Source organism: Helicoverpa armigera, chromosome 3 (genome assembly GCF_030705265.1).
Source record: "Helicoverpa armigera isolate CAAS_96S chromosome 3, ASM3070526v1, whole genome shotgun sequence".
Classification (NCBI taxonomy): Eukaryota; Metazoa; Arthropoda; class Insecta; order Lepidoptera; family Noctuidae; genus Helicoverpa; species Helicoverpa armigera.
Genome location: NC_087122.1, coordinates 5,422,706 through 5,447,473, shown reverse-complemented (window position 1 = coordinate 5,447,473; position 24,768 = coordinate 5,422,706). Strand labels below are relative to the sequence as shown.

The window sequence follows — 24,768 nt, the reverse complement described above, 5'->3', positions numbered from 1 at the left end:
ATAGTAAATGACATTACGACAAAGACTAAAGAGCATTCATCATCATCATCATCATCATCAGCCTATCGCAGTCCACTGCTGGACATAGGCCTCTCCAAGTGCACGCCACTGAGATCATAAAGAGCATTGTGTGTTCCGAATCTTAGGATGCTTTAAGTTCAGTGTCTTGTAAATGTAACGTCATTCGAATCTGATGTGATATTCCTTATCGTACGGTGAGAAAGTGAGGCGTGCGTGCTAATTTATGATATTGTGTGTCTACAGTGACATGGCAATGGCATGCAGATGGCAGATGAAAAAGAAAATTCCAAATTTTTCGTACCTCGATCCCCTTTCTCGACAAGCTTTTTGAGAATACCTAACGTTAAAAATTGTAAGCCCAAGTCTATGGCAAAATAATGACATGAAATTGACATTTCTGCCAACTTTGACCTTACTGTGTTGACATTGTTGACAATTTGAATTTCATGATATTCAAAAAAAATACTTGCTCAGCTTGCGAACGTGCTATGTTGGTGAGACAATAGAAAATGTGATAAATGTGAACTGTGAAGGAAATTAAATCTTGACGCGATATTTTTTATGAATAGAATAGAATACCAAACCATTATAATCTTTAACGTTACGGAACTAATTATGTGTGTACGAAGTTTCTAATATCACGACGCGACAATAAAAAAGAATTAACTTTTTTTATTAATTATAGTAACGTGAATTAAGTGCATTAAAATGGATACCGAATTTATACACATATCTACTAGCTTGCGGTTACAACTGGGCTACGGTATAGGCCATGTATTGAACGATGTTTGTGCAAGTTTATGGTTTACATATTTTCTTGTATTTTTTCATTTAGTACTTGAATTTAGTGCTTCTCAGTCAGGTAACTTAATGTTAATCGGTCAAGTAATGGATGCTCTATCAACGCCTTTTGTTGGCTATCATTCAGATCATACCGACAACCGTTTTAGTATAAAGTATGGTAAGCGGAAACTATGGCATTTATTTGGTAAGTATGTTTTAAAGTTTTTAATTATTAATTACTTGCTGTTTATATATTTGCTAAGTATGAAATCAGTTTACTGGTAATAGTTACCAATGCTTAATTACTTGTTTTAGGTACAGCCTGTGTTCTTGCTTCATTCCCGTTCATATTCACTGAATGTATTGGTTGTTCATCCACACACAAATGGGCACAAATGTATTATTATGCTGCATTTATTGTTATATTCCAAATTGGGTGGGCTGCTGTTCAGATATCCCACTTAAGTTTAATACCAGAGCTGTCTGAGGATGATCACACAAGGACACATCTGACTGCAATCAGGTAAATATGTTTTGTGTTCATTATAAATTGATAAAATTCATGTATCAAGGGCATAGTATGGTAAAAATCTATATCTTGTGCCTAGCCTTTTCCAACTATGTTCGGGTTTTCTTCTAGTCTAACTGGATACAATAGAGTACACTGTTTTACATAGAGCGATTACCTATTAGATCTCCTCAACCCAGTTATCTAGGAAAAAAGATTTAACATGTAAAAAAAACATATTAATTGAATATGTTTCATAAGAATACTAATTATGTTAATATTTCTATTCCAGATATGGATTTACAGTGTTTTCTAATCTATTTGTTTATATTATCACATGGATTATATTACATTTGACTGGGGAATGTGATAAGCATGTAAGTTTATTAGTTTTTTATTAATCACTAAATCGTAAATTCTGTGTATGAGTTATATGTTTGAAACATTTTCTTTATTCTTTTAGCAAGTTGGGCCTACTGATGCATGGAAGTTTAGACATGTTGTCTATATAGTATTAGGACTAGGAACGTTGACATCAATAATATTTCATCTTTCTGTTACTGAAAAAAACAACTACCAACGTCAAGAGCTACTCCTAGCTGAAGGTGAAAGCGGGGCACACTATGAGTTCTTACAAAAACCAGTCATGTATCAAGTAAGTTGATAAACAAATAACATACTGCATGTCTGAATTAGCTTGGTTAACTGAACACAGGCCTATAAATATGTTGTATCTAGTTATCAGTACACTAACACAGTTATCAATACTCATTACCTACTCATTACTATTCAAATATTTAATGTTAAATAATTAATTAAGTTGTTTGTAGGTTGCAGGAGTGTACATGTGTACGAGGCTGGTAGTCAACATATCTCAGGTGCTCATCCCACTGTACCTGCACCGGACGCTAGGGCTGGCTGCGAGAGCCCTGGCCGTGGTTCCTCTCGCCCTGTACCTCGGCAGTCTGGCAGCTGCTGGAGTACAGAGGTTGGCACCAAGATCCTTCACTCGAAAACTTAATTATTTGACCGGTGCTGCATGCGCAATAGCTGGTTTTGTGTGGATTTATCTTGGATCAGATGATGATTACAAAGTTTATTTCATTTATGTGGTTGCTGTGTTAATAGGTTAGTACCCTCTAGCTTACATACATTGACCTATATTTCAATTATGTAGTAAATAAAACCATGCTATTATCCTAAAATGTTCTGTCACCTCTTAGTCTATGTACTGTTAAATAAACTAACAAACCTGATGAATGAGCCTCGCATACCCCTGTGACAATGTAATAACATATTATGTTACTTTGTTGTGATAAAAGTAGTTAGTCAGCTCCAATTCTGTGTATGATATGGTTTTACCCAGAATTTTCGTTCATAAATTGTATTTCTGTTATCAGGTTTTGGTGGTGCAGTGATGTTGGTGACGAGCCTAGCTCTGACGGCTGACCTAGTCGGAGCTAGGACAGAAGCTTCCGCCTTTGTCTACGGCCTCATGAGTTTCACTGATAAGCTCGCGTGCGGTATTGCAATTGCTATTATACAGGCATAGTAAGTGAACTAATGATTCATAGTGACACATAATGCTTCTGTTTACACATTTAATTGAACTCAAATATTATTTCAACAATTTGTAATAGTGTTGATTTTATCAAAACACATAATTTTATTAGTCACTTTCAAAAGTAAGCAACCTACTGTTTCAATGTAAAACTGTATCCACTTTGCAACTACTTTAGGTACCTACTTTATATCAAAGCATTCTTGTCCATATATGATACAAACTGTGCTAATATTAGTATTCCTAACTTGTTGCTCTAAATTGCTGTGCCCTATCAGGGCGATGAACTCATAAGACCTCATTGTGCAATACGCAATAAAATAAATAGTAAAAGCTATATATAGGTATCCTTTGCTATATCTAATAATTTGATATTACGTTTTCAGCGCAGACGGCGCCCCGGCGGCGTACTACGGGACCGTGCTTGTGTGGGTGTGTGGCGTCGCAGCGATTATAGGACTCGTGCTAACTCTACTCTTGCCAAGATTTAGATTTGATGCTCCATCATCCACTGGTAAGTACTTGATAATATATTTGGTAGTATATTTTTAACAACTACCTACACAGTTTCATGTTTTGTCTTTGTATGTTTCAGTGGACTCCTCAATAAATAACTCTGACGTGATCTCAGAAGAACAGCAATTGCCTGCGGCGATAGAAAGTATATGAAGCGAATTTTAGTACAATATATGTATGCAATGCACACATAATATATTTCTTAAGTATATAATTGACTGGGTAGTTACCATAAGTATCATATTATCTCAAGATGAGTACCTAAAATACGCAGCCCCGGATCTTCAATTTTTTTTAGGCGGGGCAAAAACTGAAAAATGCCGCCCTGCCTACCTACTTATGTTTATTCACCTTTATCATCCATTTAATTTCAGCTATCACTATGCAGGCAGGCAGGGCCGCCTCTAGCTCATGTAGCGCTTGGGTGCAATCATCACCCAAGCGCCACCTATACCTAGTACATATTGATCGAAGTACTTAGAGTAGTTATAAGGAATATAAATAAGAACGTTCGAACGAAAGTCACTTTTTTGGTAGGTAAAGGACTTAAAAAAGGTGTCCAACAGGCCCGCCGCTAGCTGTTTGTTCGCCCGCGTGCAAAACCGATTATGCCGCCCTACGACTACATATTATACTGGGTTTTGTCAAAAAATATATAAGGGGGTGGGGGTCCAGGGGGTCCGGACCCACCCGCCCATTCATATCCATTTTACTTGTCCAACAGAAAAAAATATCTACATGCACCGCTCTGATTGCAGAAAACGCACTTCCTTTTGGATACATAAATATTGCAATAGGTACATAACATATATTACACATAACTTTTTATTTACTTGAAATGCTCAAGTCTTAGAGTAACCTAAGAAGTCCTGGGTTAGCCCATAAGCAGACTAAGCAATTGCTTAGGGCATCAATGCAGTGCAATCATTACCCAAGTGGCCCCTATTTATTGAAAGATTGTGATTAATGGGTAGGTACCAACATAATGTATATCAAAGTGCTTAGAACAGATTATGGGTAACTTAAACTTACGAACTTAAATTATCTACAGCAATGTTTAATTTCAGTAAAATATGTTATTAATGGTTTTTGGTGGGTTTTCCGTTGAAAAAATCAACGCATGAGACATATTTCATATGTAAGGAAGCGCGAGCGACGCGAGCGAAATTTATTTAGTCTAAGGACACAAAACAAATAAAAACCACTGTAAATTAACAAAGCAAAGTCAAAAAGTAAGATATGCACAGAAACGAAGTGCAAATGTACATGAAGCCGCGAGCGAAGCGAGCGCGATTTTTTCCTTAGAGTTTTCATGAAGTAAACATACCATAAAAAGCCAAAGTGAACAAAAAGCTATAACGGACGTGCGCGAAAAATGATTTTTCGGAATTGAAGGCCTCAACAATTAAACAAAGATAAATTGCGATCAGTGCCGGTTTTAACTCAACCATCGGTTGCTGGTTGGTGAATGCAAAAACACTGGAATGTGTCTTCAGATTGCGCGAGCGAAGCGAGCGCGAAATTTTTTGTAATATTTTAGAACTCAAAACAAAAATTACTTAAAATTTTGCCCAAACGTACATAACTCTTTGTTGATGATGGCGCCTATGTATTAAAATTTTGGGACTTAAAGTAGTACCGTAAATAAGAAAGTTCATATGGAAACTAGAAGTTACTTTCTTATTAATAAAAGAACTTCAAAACGACGCTCCCTTTTTGCTAGGGTAGACTAAAAAATCTTGAAAAATAAAAACAACTGTAAAGTGAAGCAAGCCCGAAAATTTTTGAGTTTTGGATCACTAAAAGTCCTAAACATATTTAGTAAAAAGCGACTGTGAAGTGAAGAAGCCGCGAGCGAAGGTAGCGCGAATTTTTTTGAGTATTGGGACATTAAAAGTAGCTATATGTGATAAAAAATTGAAGAGTAAAGTAAGGAAACCGCGAGCGAAGCGAGCGCGAAAATTTTTGAGTTTTGGGACATAAAAGTAGTGTTTCTTCGAGAATTTCTCAAATTTAACGACGAATTAAACACAAATTCGCCTTGGGCGCCCCTGAGCCCGCGGCGCCCAGGTTATTCGCACACGCTGCACCATAGGTTAAGATGGCCCTGATGCTATCCATTCATTTGGATACAGTTCTTGTAAGTTGCAATCTTTGATGAAATTTAAAACAAAAATAGGAGTAACATTCTGAACAAGGATTGGTTGGGGGCGCCTGCGGCGCCCCTTATATCCGGCGCCCTGGGCCGTCGTACGACCGCGCCCTACCATAAAACCGCTACTGACTGCGATATCTGACATGGAGGCGCGAGCGCAGCTAGCGCGATTTTTTTTGGGGATGCAAAGGATGAACCCGTCAAAATTGATAGGGGACGACCAAAGCGAGGGCGGTTTTTCTGAAATTTTATTGCTAATCTACTCATCTATTTTTAGTAAAAATATGTTTATTACGTAATTATGGTTTAATTTTGCCGTATGGGTTAATTTTGCCGCCCCCTAAATAGTGCCGCCCAGGGCATTTGCCCCCCCTGCTCTCTCCCCCCACGCTACGCCAATTGTTGATCTTAAATCGTTTGTAATAATTTTTAATTTTGAAAATGATCAACAGATGTAACTGAAATCGGCAGTGTAAGTAATATTCTTAGAGCTATTGCTGTGTTCGGAAATATTGAAATCAAATAATTGGTAAGAAGATATTGTTTTTTTTTAATATAACGTGATAAGTCGCTCGATTTGCCGCCCCCTAGGACGTGCCGCCCGCGTGCGGTGCACGCGCTGCACGCCCGCTTACGGCGGGCCTGTGTCCAAATCATTGTAGGCTTAAACTGTTGGGCAGGATTACGTTATGAAAGTCGAGACAGATTCATGCAACCGTAGAAAGTAGCGCAATTTTTTTAATTTTGGGACACAAAAACTTAATAAGTTTTAAAAAGCGCTGTAAAGTAACAAGCAGCGCAAACTTTTTGTTTTTGAGGACTCCGTAAATTGTTTTTTGCTACATTCGACTTATGTAGTAACGAAGGCAAACTATGTATAATATTGCGCGAGCGTAGCGAGCGCAAAATTTTTTGAGCCCACGACGCAAAAGTACCTTGTAAAGCAACAAGTAGCCGCGAGCGTAGCGAGCGCGAACTTTTTAAAAATATTTGTTTGATGACTCACAAATTTAACTGGGAATTATGTAAGTACAAATAAAAAGAAACTGTGATTAGAGCGAGTGCCATTTGTGTTCGTTGATTCGGTGCGTCAATAAAAATAATAAACAATCAGAAAAAATGTACATGTAGTGTCACATAGCCGCGAGCGTAGCGATCGCCAATTTTTTCACTTAGTGGATGTTAAACGGATTACTGTCCCATCGGGCTATGAGAGGCTATGAGAGTTAAGGAATAGGGAGTGCACCTGTATCTGCGCAAATGCTTGTGCACTTTAATATGTCCTGCGAAGTTGGCTAATCTCCTTACATGAGAACAGCCGCCGTAGCCGATAATCGGCTAGGAGGACATCATCATCATCACAATGTGAAACTTCCTTATCAAAAGGGTGTAATTTCATTGAAATTTCCTGGTGGTGGGGCGTCCTACGGCGCCCCTGAGACCGAGGCGCCCGGGTTATTCGCACGCCCTGCACCATAGGTTAAGAAGGAGCAGGATTTAAAATAACAATAAATATGTGATAAGCGTTTCTGGCTCATAGATGATCGCAAATAATTTTAATCAGTTTTAGTTTGTTAAAACTTCGTCTTGTGAATAATAAATGTTCGTGCAGTCTTGCAGCATATCTCTCTCCTCGCTCAGGGTATCGGTCAAGTTGATATGGCCATAAAATTGCTGTACTTGTGCTATTATTTATTCCGTGGTCAATGTTAAATCAATGATGAGTAGTCCATTGGTCTGTGAAGTGTGAATTTGGCAGCCGCCTGATTTTGCCGCCCCCTGAATTTGCCGCCCGGGGCATGGGCCCCGGCTTGCCCCCCCCTAGATCCGGGGCTGAAAATACGTACCTATAGGTGAACATAATACTATTTATTTGGTTACAACAATACGAAAGGCATTTTACTCACATATTTTATTTGGTTATTTATTCTCATAATAAATCTCTATAGAAAGTAATGGGGAACTCTTAGGAATTGATATTTTAAAGTTAGATTCAGTATAAGAAGAATAAATGGATCTCGTGCGACAGCCTGAAAGTTGTAGTATGTGAAGATGTCTTAGTTAGAGCACAAAATGACTATTAACATAGTATAATAAAAATGATAACACGTTACTAGTGTTATTTTACATTCCGGCAACTGTTGTGAATATTTAGTTAATACATATCTAGATATTCTATTGTTATTTTTGTGTTAAGATTTTAACTGTGTTATGATAGTACAGGTGCTAATTGTGTAAATGATATTTAATTGCAAGTTAATTACCAATTGATATTATATTTACTAGAAAAAAAAAACATAATATTCACTCAGTACTGCATACCTAATTATTATTGAAATATAAGTAATTATTATGGAGCTACATTTTCGTACCTAATATTAACTATAAAGTGACTATGGAGTAGGTACTTATTTTTTTTATTGTGATTATTAAATTACCGCTGTATTATTCTAGCCAAATTGCACATCAGTAAATCAGTAGGTATATAGGTAGGTACTTTTTATAAATTAAATAAATTATTTTTGAATCTGTATATCCGTCGGAATTGTTTCAGTTATTTAACCTTCTTACCACCTAAACCTAACCAAATACCAATCGTCATCATTATCCTACTCATCCTAGGTAGGTACGTACTCAGAGTACCTTATATTACCTGTAATATTTTCCTATCACTTCAAGAACCCTAATTGAGATTTTTTTCGTCTCATCTTGGGATCTCGTGAGATTTCATTCGATAGTAGCCAATATTACCGATGCGATGGAATGACTTGATTAAATAATTTTAGAACCCAAAATAAAGTCGTGAATAACACCAGACAATCTAATGATCAGACAACTTGTGATCTAAAATAGAATTAGGTAGTAGGACCTACTTATCCCACTAACATTTTATGAATGAAAAGTTTTCCACAAGCATGTATGTTTGTTACTCATTTACGCCAAAACTACTATGCCGATTTAAATGTTTGGCTATCAGATTGTCAGTCTAGAGCTTGGCTATTATTAAGATACTTTTTACCCGAGTTCGGGATGCGGTAGGAACCGCGGTGCGGGGAACAACTAGTGTTTAAAAAAAAATGGAAATTCCGTCACGCACTGGTGAATACCATGATAGTATATAGGTATACACTCAGCATTATACCGACAGTAAATTCGCGAACGGACCGTGTTTATCGACGCGAGACGATTTCTGCCTAGTAGGTACCTACTTACTCCAGTCTAGCTGAGCAGTACGTACATACAGACCTATACCTGTGTCTATACGTCTTGTCTGGCTCTATTGATTTTTAGTTTAACGTAAGTCGTCTGAAAGTGGTCTGGTACAAATAGGTACCTATTGGTACTTATTTGGGGTAGCAAAAGTATAGACACGTTATTCTATCAACCTACCTACATTATCAAAATAGCTCTTTTTAGGGTTCCGTATATAAAGAAGAGTACCTCAAGAACCAAAAAACTAGAATGTAATATTTTAAGAGGCTTCCATAATAACGTGATTTTGATAATCCTTTGTTAGAGAGTCCGACTCACACTGTGCCGGATTTTTACGTTTTCAAACCTAAGAACTGAAGCCATATAATCCTTTGTGCTACAGTAAACATAAGCGGTAGCTAACATAAGGTTCTGCACATAAAGGGCTTGGTTGAATGAATTTACAAGGTTAAAGAATCTTTACTTCAGTGCCTAGTTTGTTTTTATGATTTAGTAGTGGCATTGAGCTAATTAGTCAGTTAGGCTCTGTTTCAGCTTTTTGGTACATATTGTAAAGGTTTTCTAAACAAAGACATTTAACTTTTTTATGAAGTTTATTTCAAAATAAATACTTTATATTGTATCACAAAAGCTTGCATTGCACCTTTTAGTATCAAACGTCAGAATACTTTTAAGCTTGAATAAGAAGCACGGCTCATTATAAACTACAGCCTGCAAAATGCTGTAGAGAGCTCAACTCTATACAACAATACATTAGTCAGAAGCTGCCAATGCAATAACTGTGAAGCGTACTTCATTGGGATCACGAGCCATGAACTCCTTGCACACCTTGGCAGCATCTTCTAGCAGAGAATCAGGTGTAGTAGGGCCATGATTAACAGGGAAAGCCTTGCGGCCATCTAATTCATACAGAGACCCATCCTTATGAACAAATGTTATAAAATGATGGTTGACAGGCTCCTCAGCACTGGGAGTATTGGTTTGTCCCTCTTGGGCCAATTCCTTGTGGGCAGTGATGATACCTTCAGACTTTTCTAATAATTTTCCTCGAGCGGAAGCATCTATATCTTTGGCCTCATCTAAGAATTTCTTCATGTGTCCTTCAGCCAGCTCTATTTTATCAGTATTATTGGCAACACTGTGCACAAGTGCCACAGTGCCGCAAGCATTACTTAGGAACTGTTTCATATAGAAAATATTGCTTGAAACTTCTTGCCCCTTCGATAGAATATCGCTTTCTTCCTTTTGTTTATGTTCTTCGTAAGCATCGGAAACCGGGAAGAGGAGCATGACAGAAAGCACGGGACGAGGAACCCACGACAACATTTCAGGTTCCAAGCCCATAACATCTACGATACCCCATTGACTAGGTACTCCCAATTTCTGCAAAAACTTATTCATAACCTCAGGGTTCGATTCTAATGGGATTAAAGTTTCAGTCGCCATTTCGGTTTTATTTCTGGAAGTAAAATTCGAACATGTGAGGTTACCGGTACCTACTGGATTCAGATATTAATACGCAATCTCTATGAGAAATACATAATGAATTGTACTTACCAGTTATAAAACTTCTCAATAAATACTAAAACAAAGGCAGACTGAGGTAGCGTATTCGGGAAATTCAAATTATGATGAGTAAGTAACCCTGACCGATCAATACAATCCGAATCCGTCTGACTTTTTGATTATCAACATAGAGTAGTCCTTGTGAGGTGGGTTCATTAAGCTCATCAAAAGAGAATCGACTAAGTTGTTATTATATTTCAACTGATGTGGTAAACTTAAGCGATATTTTAAGCGCAAATTGGTTGATTCAAACGATATATTCATCTCTTCAACTTCAATATATTACATACGATCATGATGGGTGGGATGGCATGATGGTAGCCTTTAGAATCAATTTACTTTCCGGTGCTACATTAATATTGTCAAAATTTTCACATAATTACTCAAAATCAAAGAGATTCTGCGTGTTTGCTCCTGGGGAATCCGATTTAAAAACGGGATATCCGATATTCATATATTCGATTTGAAATCGGATAATGACAGTGATTTAACACCACATCACTATTCTCAACATTGCCGATTAAAAAAAAAAAACTTTTACCACACATACAACGGGAATAATTTTGTTATTCAAAATGTTTAGTTTATTAGTTTTATGTATTAGAATTAGATAGTTATGTGTTTATAAAAATGTACCTGTATATTTCCTAAAATAAATTTAAAGTTTTTGTGCGATTCCGTCGGATAACTTGTTGAAATGGCAGTTTGTGGTCTAAGAACGTTATTGTTGATCGTCTGTATTTTGGAATTGGTATGTCTTGCCGTTAAAATCTTATCGAAATGTTGATATTTCTATTGGCTGTGCCTTATTACTGTTCATAAGCTTACCACTTTTATTTATCATATTGGACTGTTTTTCTTGGAGTAGTGATTAGGTACTTCTTAGACCTAGTTACTGATGACCTCCACTAGGTACCATGCAGATTCTGATAATATGAAATCATATTTAAATGACTCATACTCAGTGGTTGGATTGCTATAATCATTGTTTCTTTATTACAGATCATCACAATACAGCGGCAAGTCTTTGATTTTCTTGGATATATGTGGTTGCCAATAATTGCAAACTTCACGAACATAATTTTGATAATATTTGGATCATTTGGAGCTGTTCAGTATATTACAAAGTATCTTTTAGCGGTAAGTCAACAGTTAGACGGTTTAGCATTATGGTATATTGTTAACAAGTGATAAAGAAATGACCTACTTTTTTCTTTTGCTTTCACCATGTGTAGGTGGTTCCATAAACAACATTATGTAACCATTTAAGAATTTGCTATCACATTCTTTATAACCAATCCTCTAAAAGGAGGAAGTTTTATGGTCCTGATTGAATTTTACTCATGCATGTGTGGGAATGGGTTAACGCTTTATTATTCCAAAGTAAAATTAAAGTAATGAATCTTTATGTATCCTAAGATAGTTAGGTGTCATTGAAGGAAATTTTAATAATGTGTATATTATCAAAGAAAACATCTTTTTGTTATGTAAACAAACTTGCCTTTCCACATTAGGTCATAGTGATGCTGGGCAAACTAGTTTTAGAATGTATGCAGCATGTATAAGTCAATCTTGACTCTAGTCATATTAAATTGTCATTTTTATTTTCAACCTTTCTCTTTTGATTTTACATGTTTGTGACTCCTGATTTTTTAATAAAAAAACCTTTTTATTCTTTACAGTATGCAATATGGAGTTTCATGTGGCTAGTATGGAATATATTTTTGATATGCTACTACCTGAATTTGGGCTCTTTGAACAGGGTATGATTTATTTTAAGATTTTATGTTTATTTAATTTTTCCCCTTATCAAAGGATAAGGGGTATCATAGGTTGAAGTAATTTATATATTTTTTAATATTTTTCAGGATAGTGGCCTGTTATCCCTGGGTACAGGCAGTGTTAGCTGGTGGGAAGGCAATGGTTGGGGGTGTCAACCAGTTTGGGATGAAGTGGATGGTCCAGGCTCATGGAGACCCACAAGAGTTGAGGGTTGTTTCATGCAGTGGGACCATGTGGAACTGGGACAGTCAGCTGTTGCTGCTATATTTGCAGCCACAGCATTACCACTCGCTGTTGTTTTGGCTTATAGATCCTTTAAAAAGCAGAAGCCAGCAGCAGGTAACAATGGATTCAGTTATTTTTTTTAATACTGATTTTAAGTGCTATAAACAGTAGTGCTCATTCACTTCTTTATTTGCAGATAAAGGAACTATGTCTCGTCGACCAGTGTATACAATTGAACTAAGTCCAACAGAAACAAACATCAGTGAAACTTCAATGAAACCAATGACACCTCGTCGAGTAAAACGTCGATCAGGTTCTCGGGGAAATAACTCGTCAGTCCGCAGGTCCCGTCGTTCATACAGAAACGCTGGATACTTATCGTCAAACGCTTCGTTGCCGCGCGAGTCGAGAGCGTCTCGACCGACGTCGGCGCACTCGTCCTACTCTAATTTCCACGCGGCGCGTCCTGTCTCTTATCACACAGCAGAGCGAGAAAACTTTCCTTGTGTAGAAGATGCCTATGACCCACCACCCCCAGTCGAATCTGTTCCTATAGTCACTAATAATAGGTATAACACCATAGGTCGTAGCAGTATGAAATCAGGTTACGATGTAGTCGGCCCTTACAACGAACCAAACCCACCAAGGAAATACGAGCCCAACATTGCATCTTATGACAATATTGAAAGAAATTATGAGACCGCACCCACATACGACAATAGAGCAGACAATATTACTCCTTGCGAGTCTCCTTCTTACGTGTACGGCGGCGCTTACGGCGAGGCGGCGTGGCAGACGCCGCCGCCGCCCGCGCCGCCCTATAGCGCCCGCGCCACGCCGCAGGCGCCTGGCCCGCCCGCCTATCAGCCCACCAATGATCATTATAACATGAATATAGCAGCTTAATTAATCAATAATGTTCTAGATGCTTGACCTTGCAGAGTACTTAAGTGCCTTACTTCAGTGATGTTATTTGGTAAATGCTGTTCGAAATATTGCTGGCCTTATAACTGTAGTCACTAAGTTTTGATTTATATTTAGATAATCATATCGAAATATTGCCATCAAGTGGTGTGTTTAACGAATGAGTGTTTCAAGATGTGAATGTGATTTTATACGAATTTTTTCATTTGGGTTTAGGTCATTGAGCGAGCATATTTTTAAGGAATTGTTATTATTATGTCAAGACATTAGCTTTAATGAAACTGTTAGTGTTAAGTTTCTGCCAGAAATAATTAGTTTTACATCGATAGCACGTGTCGTTATGAAGCATTTAAACTGAATTGAAGATTAATATAAATTATCCAATTGTTGATTTGATTGCCCAGTGAATTTATACTTATTTGTTTGGGCACAAAATAAGTTTATACTTACATTTTATATAGAATCCTAGCCTAAACCATTCCATTGACTTACATTCCAGAAGCTGATCCTAACATATTTTTAATGAACACAAGTAATGTATGTACTACATTACTTGTGTTCTGTAAATGTATATATCAAAATAAATTGTATAAAGATCCGTTTATTACTAAATTAGAAATTAAACAATAGTTATTTTATAATGTTATGGGAATTCCAGTGTTATACTTCCGTCCAATTGATTGAAGTTCTCGAATTACTAGAATCTCATAATAAATGTTTAAGCAAAAGTCGAATTTGTCTAGATAAGGTATAAGTAATCGGACTGTATTTGTTACTTAAGTCTTGATTATGAACTGTGGACCAATTTTGTACCTAGCAATTAATTAGATTACAACGAGCTTTATTAGGTTAAGTGTATAAGTTATAGGGTTATATTTGAACCAGACTATCTGGTAATTTTTATACCAAATATACACCTACTAAGCAAATACAGATCTTTATTTTTTTACAATTTCTCCTCATGATACCTACATACATTGGAAGAAGAAAATAAAAAGTAACGTTATATCGAGCACTATAATTTTATTCTTAAAATTAATCTTAACAGAGAAATATAAGACTTCAAAAATATATCACAAGGTATTCAATACACTGATCATGAATATTTTATAAAATTGCCAGCTATATACATAAATAAGCCGAAACAATAATTTACTAGTTTTAAAGAAAAAAATGTTAGTTACATTATATATGAATGATCATTATAAAATCGACTGATAACTTCCAGTTCACGAATTTATAGTCTCTTATGATTTTAAACTGATATGCCTATGACAGACTTTACAGGTAACTACCATAAGTACGGTAAAATTATGCGTCAAATTATTTTTAAAGAAATTCAATATTACTTTTGCGAAACCACGTAAACATTAAATGCAACGCTAAACGCGATGTATGCGTTTTTAATGATGTAAAATTGACTAGTTTAATTCATTCTTACATAAAAAATACTTTTTCCCATCGGGATTTATTAGCTTGTCCTGTTCCCTATTTTGATATGGGTATAGTATCTAAAGGTGTGTACATAACGGATGCCTTATTATGACATGTAATCCGTAGCTGGGTCACACTCCCATGGTCTGCGGGCGTCTGAACGCCACCCGCATGGGTCATGGGAGTGTCATAAACCAAGACTACGGTAGTGTTGTGACACTGCGAGGACGGAGAGGACGTTCAGATGGCCGGCAGGGTTCGGCGCTCGGCGGGCGTGAGCGCGGGGTGCCACACGTCCACTATGAGCACCAGCCGCGTGCCGGTGCCGTTGTGCCACACCTCGTGCTCGAAGCTGTCGTCGAACATGAACGTCTTGCCCACTTGCCACTGTCTGACAATTGAATAACACGTTTTAGCGAGTTCTCAGATGAAATCATATAGGAGGCTATTATTAAGATCTTAAAAAACATGTATTATTAATTACACTAAAATCAAAAGTGGCCACTTGTTTATCTCACCTGGTTTCTTGATCCACTCTTAAGTATGTATCTTTGGTATTACTGAGACCTAAGTGCATCCGTAAGCGGCAGTTGGTAGGTCCGACATGTGGCCGGACATGGGTGCCTGCCTCCATAGCGCTGAACTTCACCTGCCCGCGTCGACAGCCCACCGCGGCGGCTTCCGACCGCACGATCGAACACGTCACCGGTGCCCTCTTACATCTATTGGGAATTTCTTGGCCGCGAACGAACAAGTCCAGTTGCGACCATTCGCCGCGCTCCTTGAGACCTTCTTTTTCTTTCTCATATAGAGCTTTTGCAGCTTCTCCTTCTTTCAAGATTTCTTTCCAAGATTTTTCTAAGGCGCGAGCTAACTTTGCATATGGAGTCTGCTCTATGTTCCACCATGGTTGACTTTTTAGCCGATCTACATTATATAGTGATCGTTGCGCTGGTGATAGAAAATGGCCAAGTGCCGCTCCACGCTTGTGGACTTCATGGGCTTCTTTGAATCGGCCCAGCAAGAGGAGCGAGTCTCCAAGGTGGTAATAAAACCGCGGCTCAGTCGCTGGACCGACGTCGCCCTCCAATGCTTTTTGGAATGCCTCAACTGCTTCTTCGTTGCGGTTATGTTGAGTTTTCAGCACAAAGCCATGGTGGGCCAGTGCTACGCGATCGTTGGGCCACTTTTTAAGCGTATCTTTAATGACCTGTTCAGCGAGGTCGGCCCTGAAACATATTGAAGCATATTTTTATAACATAATTTTTTTAATACAGCAAGAAAGAATCAAAATTTGATGGAAAGCTACCTGTTAGCCATGAGGAAAGACACTGTTAGATTATTGTGATAGTCGGGCACGTCAGGAAACCGACGAATGAGCAACCTGTACACAGGTTCCGCACTTAAATAATTACCTGCGAACAGAAATAGTGTATTATAATTTTCTATTATTATTTAGGAATATAGGTATGTATATATATTCATGGAATAAAAATGACCTCTAAATCGTATTCTGTCAAGCGTTCTTAGCGCGACCTCGAGCAGCCTGCGGTCGGAGAGGCGTTCGTTCATCTTGAGCAGGTGCAGGTAGGCGGTGATGGCGGCGGAGAGCAGGCGGTTGTCGCGGCGCGCCTCGGCCTCGGCGTCGGCGGCGCGCGCCAGCAGCCAGCGCGCGCGCGCACTGCCCGCCAGCGCGTCACCGCCCGCCAGCCGCCGCGCCCGGCCCCACGCGCCCTCGCACGTTAGTACACGATACACTCACACACGCACACACACAACCGCTCACCCGCCCACAACACGCACTAACCAGCAAATCACTCGTATTAACATCGATTTGCTTTCTACTTCGTGTTTGTTTTGAGGCAGGTGAGCAACAGTTCCTAGTCTAGGGGAGACGATGTCGTCGGAGGAAGGCGGGGGCGACCCGCGCGGGGTGCGGGCGCGGGACGCAGCCCGACCCTCCGCCGACAACAAGTCCAAAGGAAAATGGCACAACGAGCAAAGTATGATGGATGCGAATTTTGGATGCAAAAAATAAAAATAAGTTAGTCGAGCCACTCCTGAAAGTTGATATAATAGTGGTTTGAGAAACGTTTTTGAAAACATTTTGAGGTTGAATCGATTGGAGTAGTCAAATTCCCCCTAGGTCTCGATTTCTTGTATTGTTGGTGTATCGTTGTGATGACGTGGAAAGCGAGCAAAGCTATTACAGGCTTTAGGAAACCCAAAAACTCACTCGGTAGCATGCCAGTTAATAACAATATGGACGTGCAGTTTAAAATTAAATAAGAAAATCAAAACACTCGAGGTAGTCATATTAACAGAAAATAATGATACACCAACAATTATTTTAATTTAACAAGGCAAAGACACTCGATATACCTAATACGGCATCCTTGCTGTGTGAAGGATCATAACATTGAAATTCCGAAAATGTGTTTGTTTGTCAAGCAAGCTTTTACGCTAAACTCTGACCTGATTTAGATAATTATTGAGATAGATGTGATTTAGACACGGTTATAGACTTTTTATTTTGTTCCGGGGAACAGTTTCCCTGGGCCACAGGTGTGGAAAACAGGTCATACTCATATAAAGATACAATATATTTGAAGAAATAATAATAAAAAAAAAACTTTGTAAGTGCTTACTTGGCGTAGCTCTTCCTCCGCTTGGTCGAGTTGCTGGCGCCAGTACTGATCACTGGGCTCTCCCGGCCAGTCGTCCTCTATACTGTTCCCACCATCCTCTGCAAATTGCACATACAAGAATTTAAAAAATATAAAGAAAAAAAGTGAAAAATAAAAACACTTTGTTATTTGGAGCAGTTCATAGACAGTTGCCCGGATCTAGGGCTTAGGGAATAGATGAATGTTAACTAAATCTGGGAGGTCAATGTAATTACTAAGTTCTAGATCTATTCAGAATCTGTAATGACGTATGACACCTATGTTACATACTTAGATATAATTCTAAATAGGGTATGTATGTAGATCGAATCAGATGTTCAAGGCAATTAAATCTGAAATGAACACAGAACCTAAAATATGAAAGCACAAAACAAATATAAGTATATTAATGAATAATTCATATCCACTCACGTTACAGTTAGTCATGCCAGGGAGGGTTAATAAGTTAAGTGATGAAGCCAACTGCGAGTCTACGCGAGCAAGCGGACACAGGCATACAGTCGTGTTTACTGGGTTTTGGTCCGAATCGCTCCGGTTCGGGCAGACGCCCGTATTTAGCCTCCAGGCGGCTGAGAAGCTCTGCGTCATCCACGTCTGATATTTCTTCCTCTTCGTCGTCTTCTTCTTCATATTCCTCCTCAAGCTGCTCATTATCGATTATTTCCACGTCATCAGGTACATCGTCGTCAGCCGTTGGTTTAGTCTCCGCCGAATTTTGTGGAGTCGGAGCTGCTTTCTTCGGAGGCTCCTTTACTTCTTCAACAATTTCCTCTTCCTCCTCAACTTCTTCATCTTCTTCTTCGTCGCTGTACAGTTCTTTATCTTTCGTGATTCCTTTTGCACTTACTTCCTGTGAATTATTGGTTTGTCGTTTACAAAGAAGATTGATTGATCAATAAATGATTTAGAATATCGATTACAATCTTACCTTGGCTCCTATCGGTCCTTCTTCGTTTTCTTCTTCTTCCTCCTCTACTACCTCTTCTTCAATTTCTTCCTTTTGAGGTGGAGCAGATTTAATAACAGAAGCAATCTTTTCAGCTAGATTTTCTTCCTCAACTGGTTGGGAAATTTCCTCTTCTTCATCAATTGCTGCAGTCACGAAAAACTGATTAACTTATGGTTCGAGGAAAAATGTTGTATGAATGCCTGTAATAAATATTTCCTACCAGCTGCGGCTTCTTCAGATATGAGGGTCATTCGACGGTCCCTCACTGGTGTTTCTTCCCTAATATCGTGCTCTTCACTTGCTGATGCATCTGTTACGAAAATTGCAGTTCAATTGCCATAATTTGAGTTGATAGGTCTACATCTTCCTATGCTAAATGTGTGTGTGTATGGGATAATCTTTGCCAATTTATCAATGTCTCATATGCGAATTAAACTATAGGTACGTTAACTTTATTGGAATAGTTCCAAATCCCTAAATACAATTCACAATTGAATGAAATTGTTAGAAATTATTCAATCCCAATTCTATCTACTTATAAAAGTTATTCTAAGATTCAATGGTTTCTAATGAGAAAGTAATGAATGGTACGCACCGCGCCGGGCAGTGGCTCGACGCACGACGGCGTGGGTGGCCAACAGCAACGCGCCGCCCACGCCCAGCTTCAGCCACACTGCAACACACGCGCCACACGCGTTACCGTTGCGTACACCTCACAAACACCACGGTCAAAGCCGATAGCTAAAACTATGCCCGCACTGATTAATTTACGTCTGATTATCAATAAAATTTTGTCAGGTCAGTAAGGTTCTGCAATGCCAAAATACCTACGGGTCAGGAGTATCGTTGGGCAAACAAAATCGCTAAAATTGGGCGAAGCGGGCTAACAATGTTATGTAGCTTTTTTGTAGACAGCGCGTAACTGTAGTTTTTGGATGTGGATCTGCTATAGTCAAAACGCGAAAAGATGGACTCAAGAGGACAGCTGCATGGCTCCATCACGATTGGAACGCGGTGAAACTGAAAGTCACCAGTGTGCTCTTCGAAAAGCTCTACAAGCTATTACACTGCAGTCGTAAGATTTTTTTTCTGTATTTAATCATATCGTTCGCATTTAGTGTAAAAGGCTTTATGCTGCACCTACGGACGTAAAATTTGCACATAATGTTTACGCTGAAGGTGTACCTAATACGTACTTACAGGATTCTAAAACAGCAATGTCATGAAAATTACTGGGTCACATTGCAGTTAAAATAAACTTAAGGCCAAAAGCACTAATTGAGAAAAAAAACGTAGTCAAATATATTCTTACATCGAGTTGAGATTTCTTACACATATTGAAGTTTATCATGGATTTAATCAGTGGTCATATCAATCCGTCGCCCGTCTGCACGACATCCTCAATTATAATTTATTTAATAACAAGAACAATGAATAATGGTCATTTGCGTCGCATACATTTAAAACTTAACATGCCAAATGGTCCTTTGTCTCACATATGTATAAAGTCTTAGGAAACAAAAATAGCGCGACCGTAATGAGAACTTCGAGAGAATCTATTTTCGATGTAGGCTAATTGCAAAAGCCCTTTCCGCGTTAACGTAGACAAGATACAAGATACAGTTTAGCCATTTTCAGGTGATCCTAGAGTAAGGAGGTAGGTAAGCTAGAGCGATCATTATTGTTATTAATCGAACATAAACAAAATTAAATGTATGAAAATTTACAAAGATAAAGATGAAATTAATTCAGCAAAATTAGGTACACGTGAGTGTGAGTGGAAGAGTTAACAATTAGGTTTTTGGTCTAATGTAATTTGTAATATGTAAATTCAAAAGTAATCATTATAATGACAACTATTAGGGATCTAGATATGTATGAGATTTCTGTACGAGGTATATATATCTAAATATAAAAAAAGACCACTGATCTAAAACGAGCCCGAAAATTTAGTTTTCATAACAATACTTTTTTAAATAAATATGTTTTCCAATAATACATTACAATCGTTGCAACAAAAGAAAACAACAAATTCCGAAAAAAAGAAAAACCTGTGTTGAAAATTAAAAAAAAACAGAAAAAAGAAATCAAATACTTAGCTCACTAAAGCAAATGGGTCAAAATAAAAGAAATTAATTTCCACAACATTTATTTTTACATAGTTTTATGAAATAAACTATATCAATTGTTAGACCTGTTATTAAAACCAAAACCGATGTTTTAAGCAGAATGGAATTTCAATATTACGGTGTTAATGGGAACTATTTTATATTACGAATTATTAGCTAAACAAGCCCGTAATAAGCTGGTAGGTTAAGGTTTTATTATTGGCATGCAAATTAATAAAATTATATGAAAAAACTTACTGTGAGAAGCTTGTTCCTGTTCACGTCTTAACTCTTCTTGCTGTTTCTCGTACTCTTCTTCTTCGGCCAAAGTATCAGCAGGCTTGACGATAGGTGTGTCTTCTTCAACCTGATAAACGTTGAGCATATTTAAAAAATAATGAAGTTCAAATAAAATGATTGAAGTTTGACACATCTTAGTATTGTTCCAGCCAAAATTTTTGTCGTCACTGAACATTGCACGAGTTCTGGGCAGAAACGCTATATTAATATAATCATAGGCACGAATCTTGAGCTCTGACCTTCACCTGCGCAGAAGTAATTTTTTGGTTCCCTTTTGTGGTATGAAGTGAGGGGAGCGAGCTAAAGCGGTGATTGGCCCGCAGTGCATCGCGTCATAGCCGTCACTCGGGATTGGTTCTTTGCTAATAAATCACTTCTACGCATATGTAGATCAGAGCTCAAGATTCGTGCCGATAACTATATGAGCGGTATACCACGGAAGGTATAATATCTCAAGTCTACAGTCAAAACAGCTAACAAGCTTGATTCATTATTTAAAACCAACAAGAAAGATGGACCATCAATTAATGGATATACTATTTTCGAAAAATCATTACCAATGACAGCACAAAATTCAAACAGATCATAATTTACCTCAACTAAAGGTTTTCCCTTCGGCGCAACGATAGGTTCGATCTCAGGCAGTGCGTCGTCAATATCGTCGGGTTCTAGAAACTCTTCGTCCTCCGTGGCACCATCGTCAGCGTCTGCGTCATCTTCTTGAGCTATTTCGTTTGATATTTCTGAAATGTTTGTTAATATTTTACTACTATTTACAACAGAATCAGACTTAGTTTAGGATTTCTGAGATACAAATCACAGACACCGATCCCTACTACTATTATAAATGCGAAAGTAACTCTGTCTGCCTGTTCGCGTTCACTTCTAAACCACTGAACAAATTTTAATAAAATTTGGTACAGACATAGAGTTGGCCATGAGAAAGAACATAGGATTTTTTTTATCCCGGCTTTTTGAAGAATTCTCTTGGAAACGTGATATAACCGAACTCTACGCGGGCGAAGCCGCTGGCGGAAGCTAGTTTGAAATAAATGCTGAAAGCCTATATTATGTCCATCCTTTGGTTCTAAGCTCCACGAACTTTCAACCAAATCAGTTCAACCGTTTTCGAGTTATATTACATTATTAATGTGCACTAGTTAATTGCTTTGTTTAGCTTATTGAGGTTTTAAAAATTAAATGTAAAAATATCACCTTCGCTTTTATCGTCATCATCAAGTTCGGGTGCGGGCAGTTCCTCAGATAAATCATCATCAGAAACTTCCTTCTCCAGTCTCTCTACTTCCACCTCTAAATCTTCTTCTTCATCCTCGTGTTCTTCTTCTTCGTCCTGTAATATTTTATCATAGTCATCCTCTACGCTAAATTATTTATTTTTATAATCACATCCATAGTAGTCTACAAATCAATGTACTGAATTAGAAATGTAGACTATAAGCGTAATACATCGATTGGTGCTTATGTCTGAAAAATACACCTTTACATTAAAACAACATTGCATATTAAAGTTTAAATGAGTTTGACAAGTGCATACATGCACATCTTTTTTGTCCATGCTGAAAAATCATACCTAGCCATAATATTAAACATTCAAATATCATTGCTTCAATAATCAATTTTTTAAACTGGTAATGTGACAAAACAGACAGAAAATTTATATTAACTTAATTCGCGAACATAGTATGTTAAGATTCAACAAAACTAAATTCACAATAATAAGCCATACCACAGTGTAGTTTCACTTCTGTAATGTTATTAATAGCGATTCTTTTTATTGTTAGATTTAAAAAAAAATAATATCATTAATTTATTTAATAAACGCACTAGAACATTGGTGCCTCAAATTAAAATTTTAAAAACAAAAGCTTGAAGATGTTAGTGCCAATCAAAATGAATCACTCTTTTATTGTTGCCAAGCATCACACTTTGCACCTCATTTTCACGCGATTCATTGCCACCCTGATTATTTTCGTCACTGTTTTCTTCATCAGCACCGTCATCATTGTGTTCAATACTATCATTTCTTTCATCATCTTGGTCATCATCTTCACCTGTATCGTTTTCGTCTACCCTTTGTAGGTCGTCATCTTCGTCATCATCATCGTTATTTTTGTCGTCTTCACCACTATCCTCATACTTTCCATAGCCTTCTTCTATTTTATCATCATCATCCTGTTGAAAGTTGTAATGAATACAAGAACTGTACGATCAAATTTCAAACTGTTACCACAAAAGCAAATCAGGACAATAAAATTATATAGACCTCATTTGATTTGTCAAAACTTCTTTCTTCACCGTTGTCATCATCTTGTTGGTCAAGTTCTGCATTGTCTTCATCAGCGTCTTCATTATCATCATCGCCATCTTCATCATCATCACCATCTCCGTCATGTTCTTGACCATCGTCGTCATCGTCAAGTTCATTGGAATTTTCATCTTCATCATTGTCTTCACGCTCGTCATTTTCGTCCTCTTGCGCAGAATCTTCGTCATCTTGTTCCGCATGTTCATCATCATCATCACCATCGTCATGTTCATCATCATCATCACCATCATCATGATCATCATCATCATCATCGTCATCCTCATTATCATGATCATCATCCTCATCGTCATGATCTATTTCTTCTGGACTGTGATCATCAATATCTTCTTCATCATCATCCTAGGTCATAATCTTAGTAAAAACATTGCTATACACAAAAAAACATAAATGCTACGTTTATGGAAATAGAATATGGATATTAAATACTTACAGAAGTCTATGCAGTTGATCCACTATTGTAAGATTGTGGAACTTGGTAAATAATATAGTAATAAATGTTTATAAAATGATATTGCAGTCAATTGTCTTTCCTTGTTGTATTATGTATGTTATGTTGTATCTATTTTATTGTTTTATTGGGTCTACTTACATGATGCTTTAGTTCTAGTGTATGTTCGTCATGGTGGTCATCTTCCGGTGCATCTTCAAGCCAACCTTCTAATATTCCAGAGTATTGAGACTCCACAGAATTTGCTTCCACTGTAAAGTCAAAAATAATAAACTGTTAAAAATTTTGAGCAATGTTTTCAAGTTATACAATGTTGAAAATGCTTAAATAGTGCAAAAATGATTTTGAACTGCAAGTGTGGAAAAATGGGAACAGTTATGTGTTACATTGTCAGTCTAAAATTAGTTTAAGAACTACTTTTAGTGATGGATTTCTTTGTCCTATCCTAGAAAAAAAAAGTACATCTTAAAAACTCTGTTAAAGTTTACTCACATTCTGTAAGACCTCTGTTTTCCAATATAATCAGTCCAATTAGAGTTACGAGCACAGCGAGTAATGAGAAGAATATGATCTTAGCACACCAATGTCCACCAGTTCCATGTTCATTGGGAGAATGCATAAACACATCGCCTTCACCAAGCGCCGCAGCCGTACCACGAGGTGTTTCGTCTGCGCCTAACTCATCTGAAACGCAAATAAAGGAGCGATGATCCAATAAAACCTCATTGGTATGCAGAACACATATTAAACCTTTACTGCATATTTCTTACCTTTCTTCCTCTTCTTATCCTTACGTTTCCTTGGCTGAACGTCCCCTGACATGGTTCACAAAGACTGGCGCTCCCGAGGCGACAGAGATCCACTTTATTGTTTCATAACCCTGAGTAAACAATGAACATAAAGACTTGCATATAATATATTATGACACGCGTTATACAAGTATCCAAATGCGCAATTTTCATGAATAAAGAAAATGAATGGCGCACGATGAAATGTTAAAATAACCTACGTACAAAACTATGTAATGTACCACCGCAGCTTTCTTCAATTTATTTTAGATTTTAACCTAAAAATAACCGGCAAAGACAGCTGAGGAGGGAGACAGGGATAGACGAGAAGTTTACTTAGTTTAGAAATTATTCCACGTAACTTATGCACGATAAAGTTACAATGATTATTTTAACAGATAATAATCCATTTGCGAAAAATGAAAACGAGTTCATTACGTAACAACTTACTTT

The 24,768-nt window shown here is 37.6% G+C and overlaps 4 protein-coding genes across 8 annotated transcripts; 2 read left to right on the top strand and 2 right to left on the bottom strand.

Annotated features, from left to right (window-relative positions):
- The first annotated feature begins 67 nt into the window (after positions 1–67).
- On the top strand, positions 68–8,077 carry LOC110383828 (major facilitator superfamily domain-containing protein 12). The gene is made up of 8 exons (XM_021344738.3): positions 68–1,009; positions 1,120–1,327; positions 1,605–1,689; positions 1,776–1,967; positions 2,143–2,440; positions 2,713–2,863; positions 3,260–3,387; positions 3,469–8,077. The coding sequence occupies exons 1-8, from the start codon at positions 730–732 to the stop codon at positions 3,540–3,542; spliced, it is 1,416 nt and encodes a 471-aa protein (XP_021200413.3). The 5' UTR covers positions 68–729; the 3' UTR covers positions 3,543–8,077.
- A 1,254-nt stretch (positions 8,078–9,331) lies between these two features.
- Positions 9,332–10,473, bottom strand: LOC110383831 (ubiquitin carboxyl-terminal hydrolase isozyme L3). Its single transcript, XM_021344744.3, has 2 exons — positions 10,315–10,473; positions 9,332–10,216 (listed from the first exon to the last, which is right to left on the bottom strand). Exon 2 carries the CDS (start codon positions 10,201–10,203, stop codon positions 9,511–9,513), a length of 693 nt encoding a protein of 230 aa, XP_021200419.1. The 5' UTR covers positions 10,204–10,216; positions 10,315–10,473; the 3' UTR covers positions 9,332–9,510.
- A 358-nt stretch (positions 10,474–10,831) lies between these two features.
- Nkain (Na,K-ATPase Interacting) lies at positions 10,832–14,410 on the top strand. Of its 2 annotated transcripts, none has more exons than XM_021344669.3 (5): positions 10,832–11,074; positions 11,326–11,463; positions 12,006–12,086; positions 12,192–12,444; positions 12,527–14,410. In XM_021344669.3, exons 1-5 carry the CDS (start codon positions 11,021–11,023, stop codon positions 13,234–13,236), a joined length of 1,236 nt encoding a protein of 411 aa, XP_021200344.1. In that variant the 5' UTR covers positions 10,832–11,020; the 3' UTR covers positions 13,237–14,410. The 2 variants fall into 2 exon arrangements, with proteins under 2 accessions (XP_021200344.1, XP_021200345.1); XM_021344670.3 differs by lacking the exon at positions 10,832–11,074 and adding an exon at positions 11,088–11,235.
- Positions 14,258–24,697, bottom strand: LOC110383774 (aspartyl/asparaginyl beta-hydroxylase). 4 transcript variants are annotated; one of them, XM_021344659.3, is made up of 18 exons: positions 24,541–24,697; positions 24,298–24,407; positions 24,020–24,211; positions 23,669–23,778; positions 23,017–23,418; positions 22,686–22,925; positions 21,948–22,083; positions 21,327–21,475; positions 20,691–20,799; positions 18,920–18,997; positions 18,545–18,634; positions 18,304–18,467; positions 17,886–18,225; positions 17,337–17,434; positions 16,188–16,422; positions 15,998–16,103; positions 15,207–15,917; positions 14,258–15,079 (listed from the first exon to the last, which is right to left on the bottom strand). In XM_021344659.3, the coding sequence occupies exons 2-18, from the start codon at positions 24,347–24,349 to the stop codon at positions 14,929–14,931; spliced, it is 3,363 nt and encodes a 1,120-aa protein (XP_021200334.3). In that variant the 5' UTR covers positions 24,350–24,407; positions 24,541–24,697; the 3' UTR covers positions 14,258–14,928. The 4 variants fall into 4 exon arrangements, with proteins under 4 accessions (XP_021200334.3, XP_049692722.2, XP_021200335.3 ...); XM_049836765.2 differs by having other exon boundaries at positions 24,537–24,588; XM_021344660.3 differs by lacking the exons at positions 22,686–22,925; positions 23,017–23,418.
- Positions 24,698–24,768: the final 71 nt, after the last annotated feature.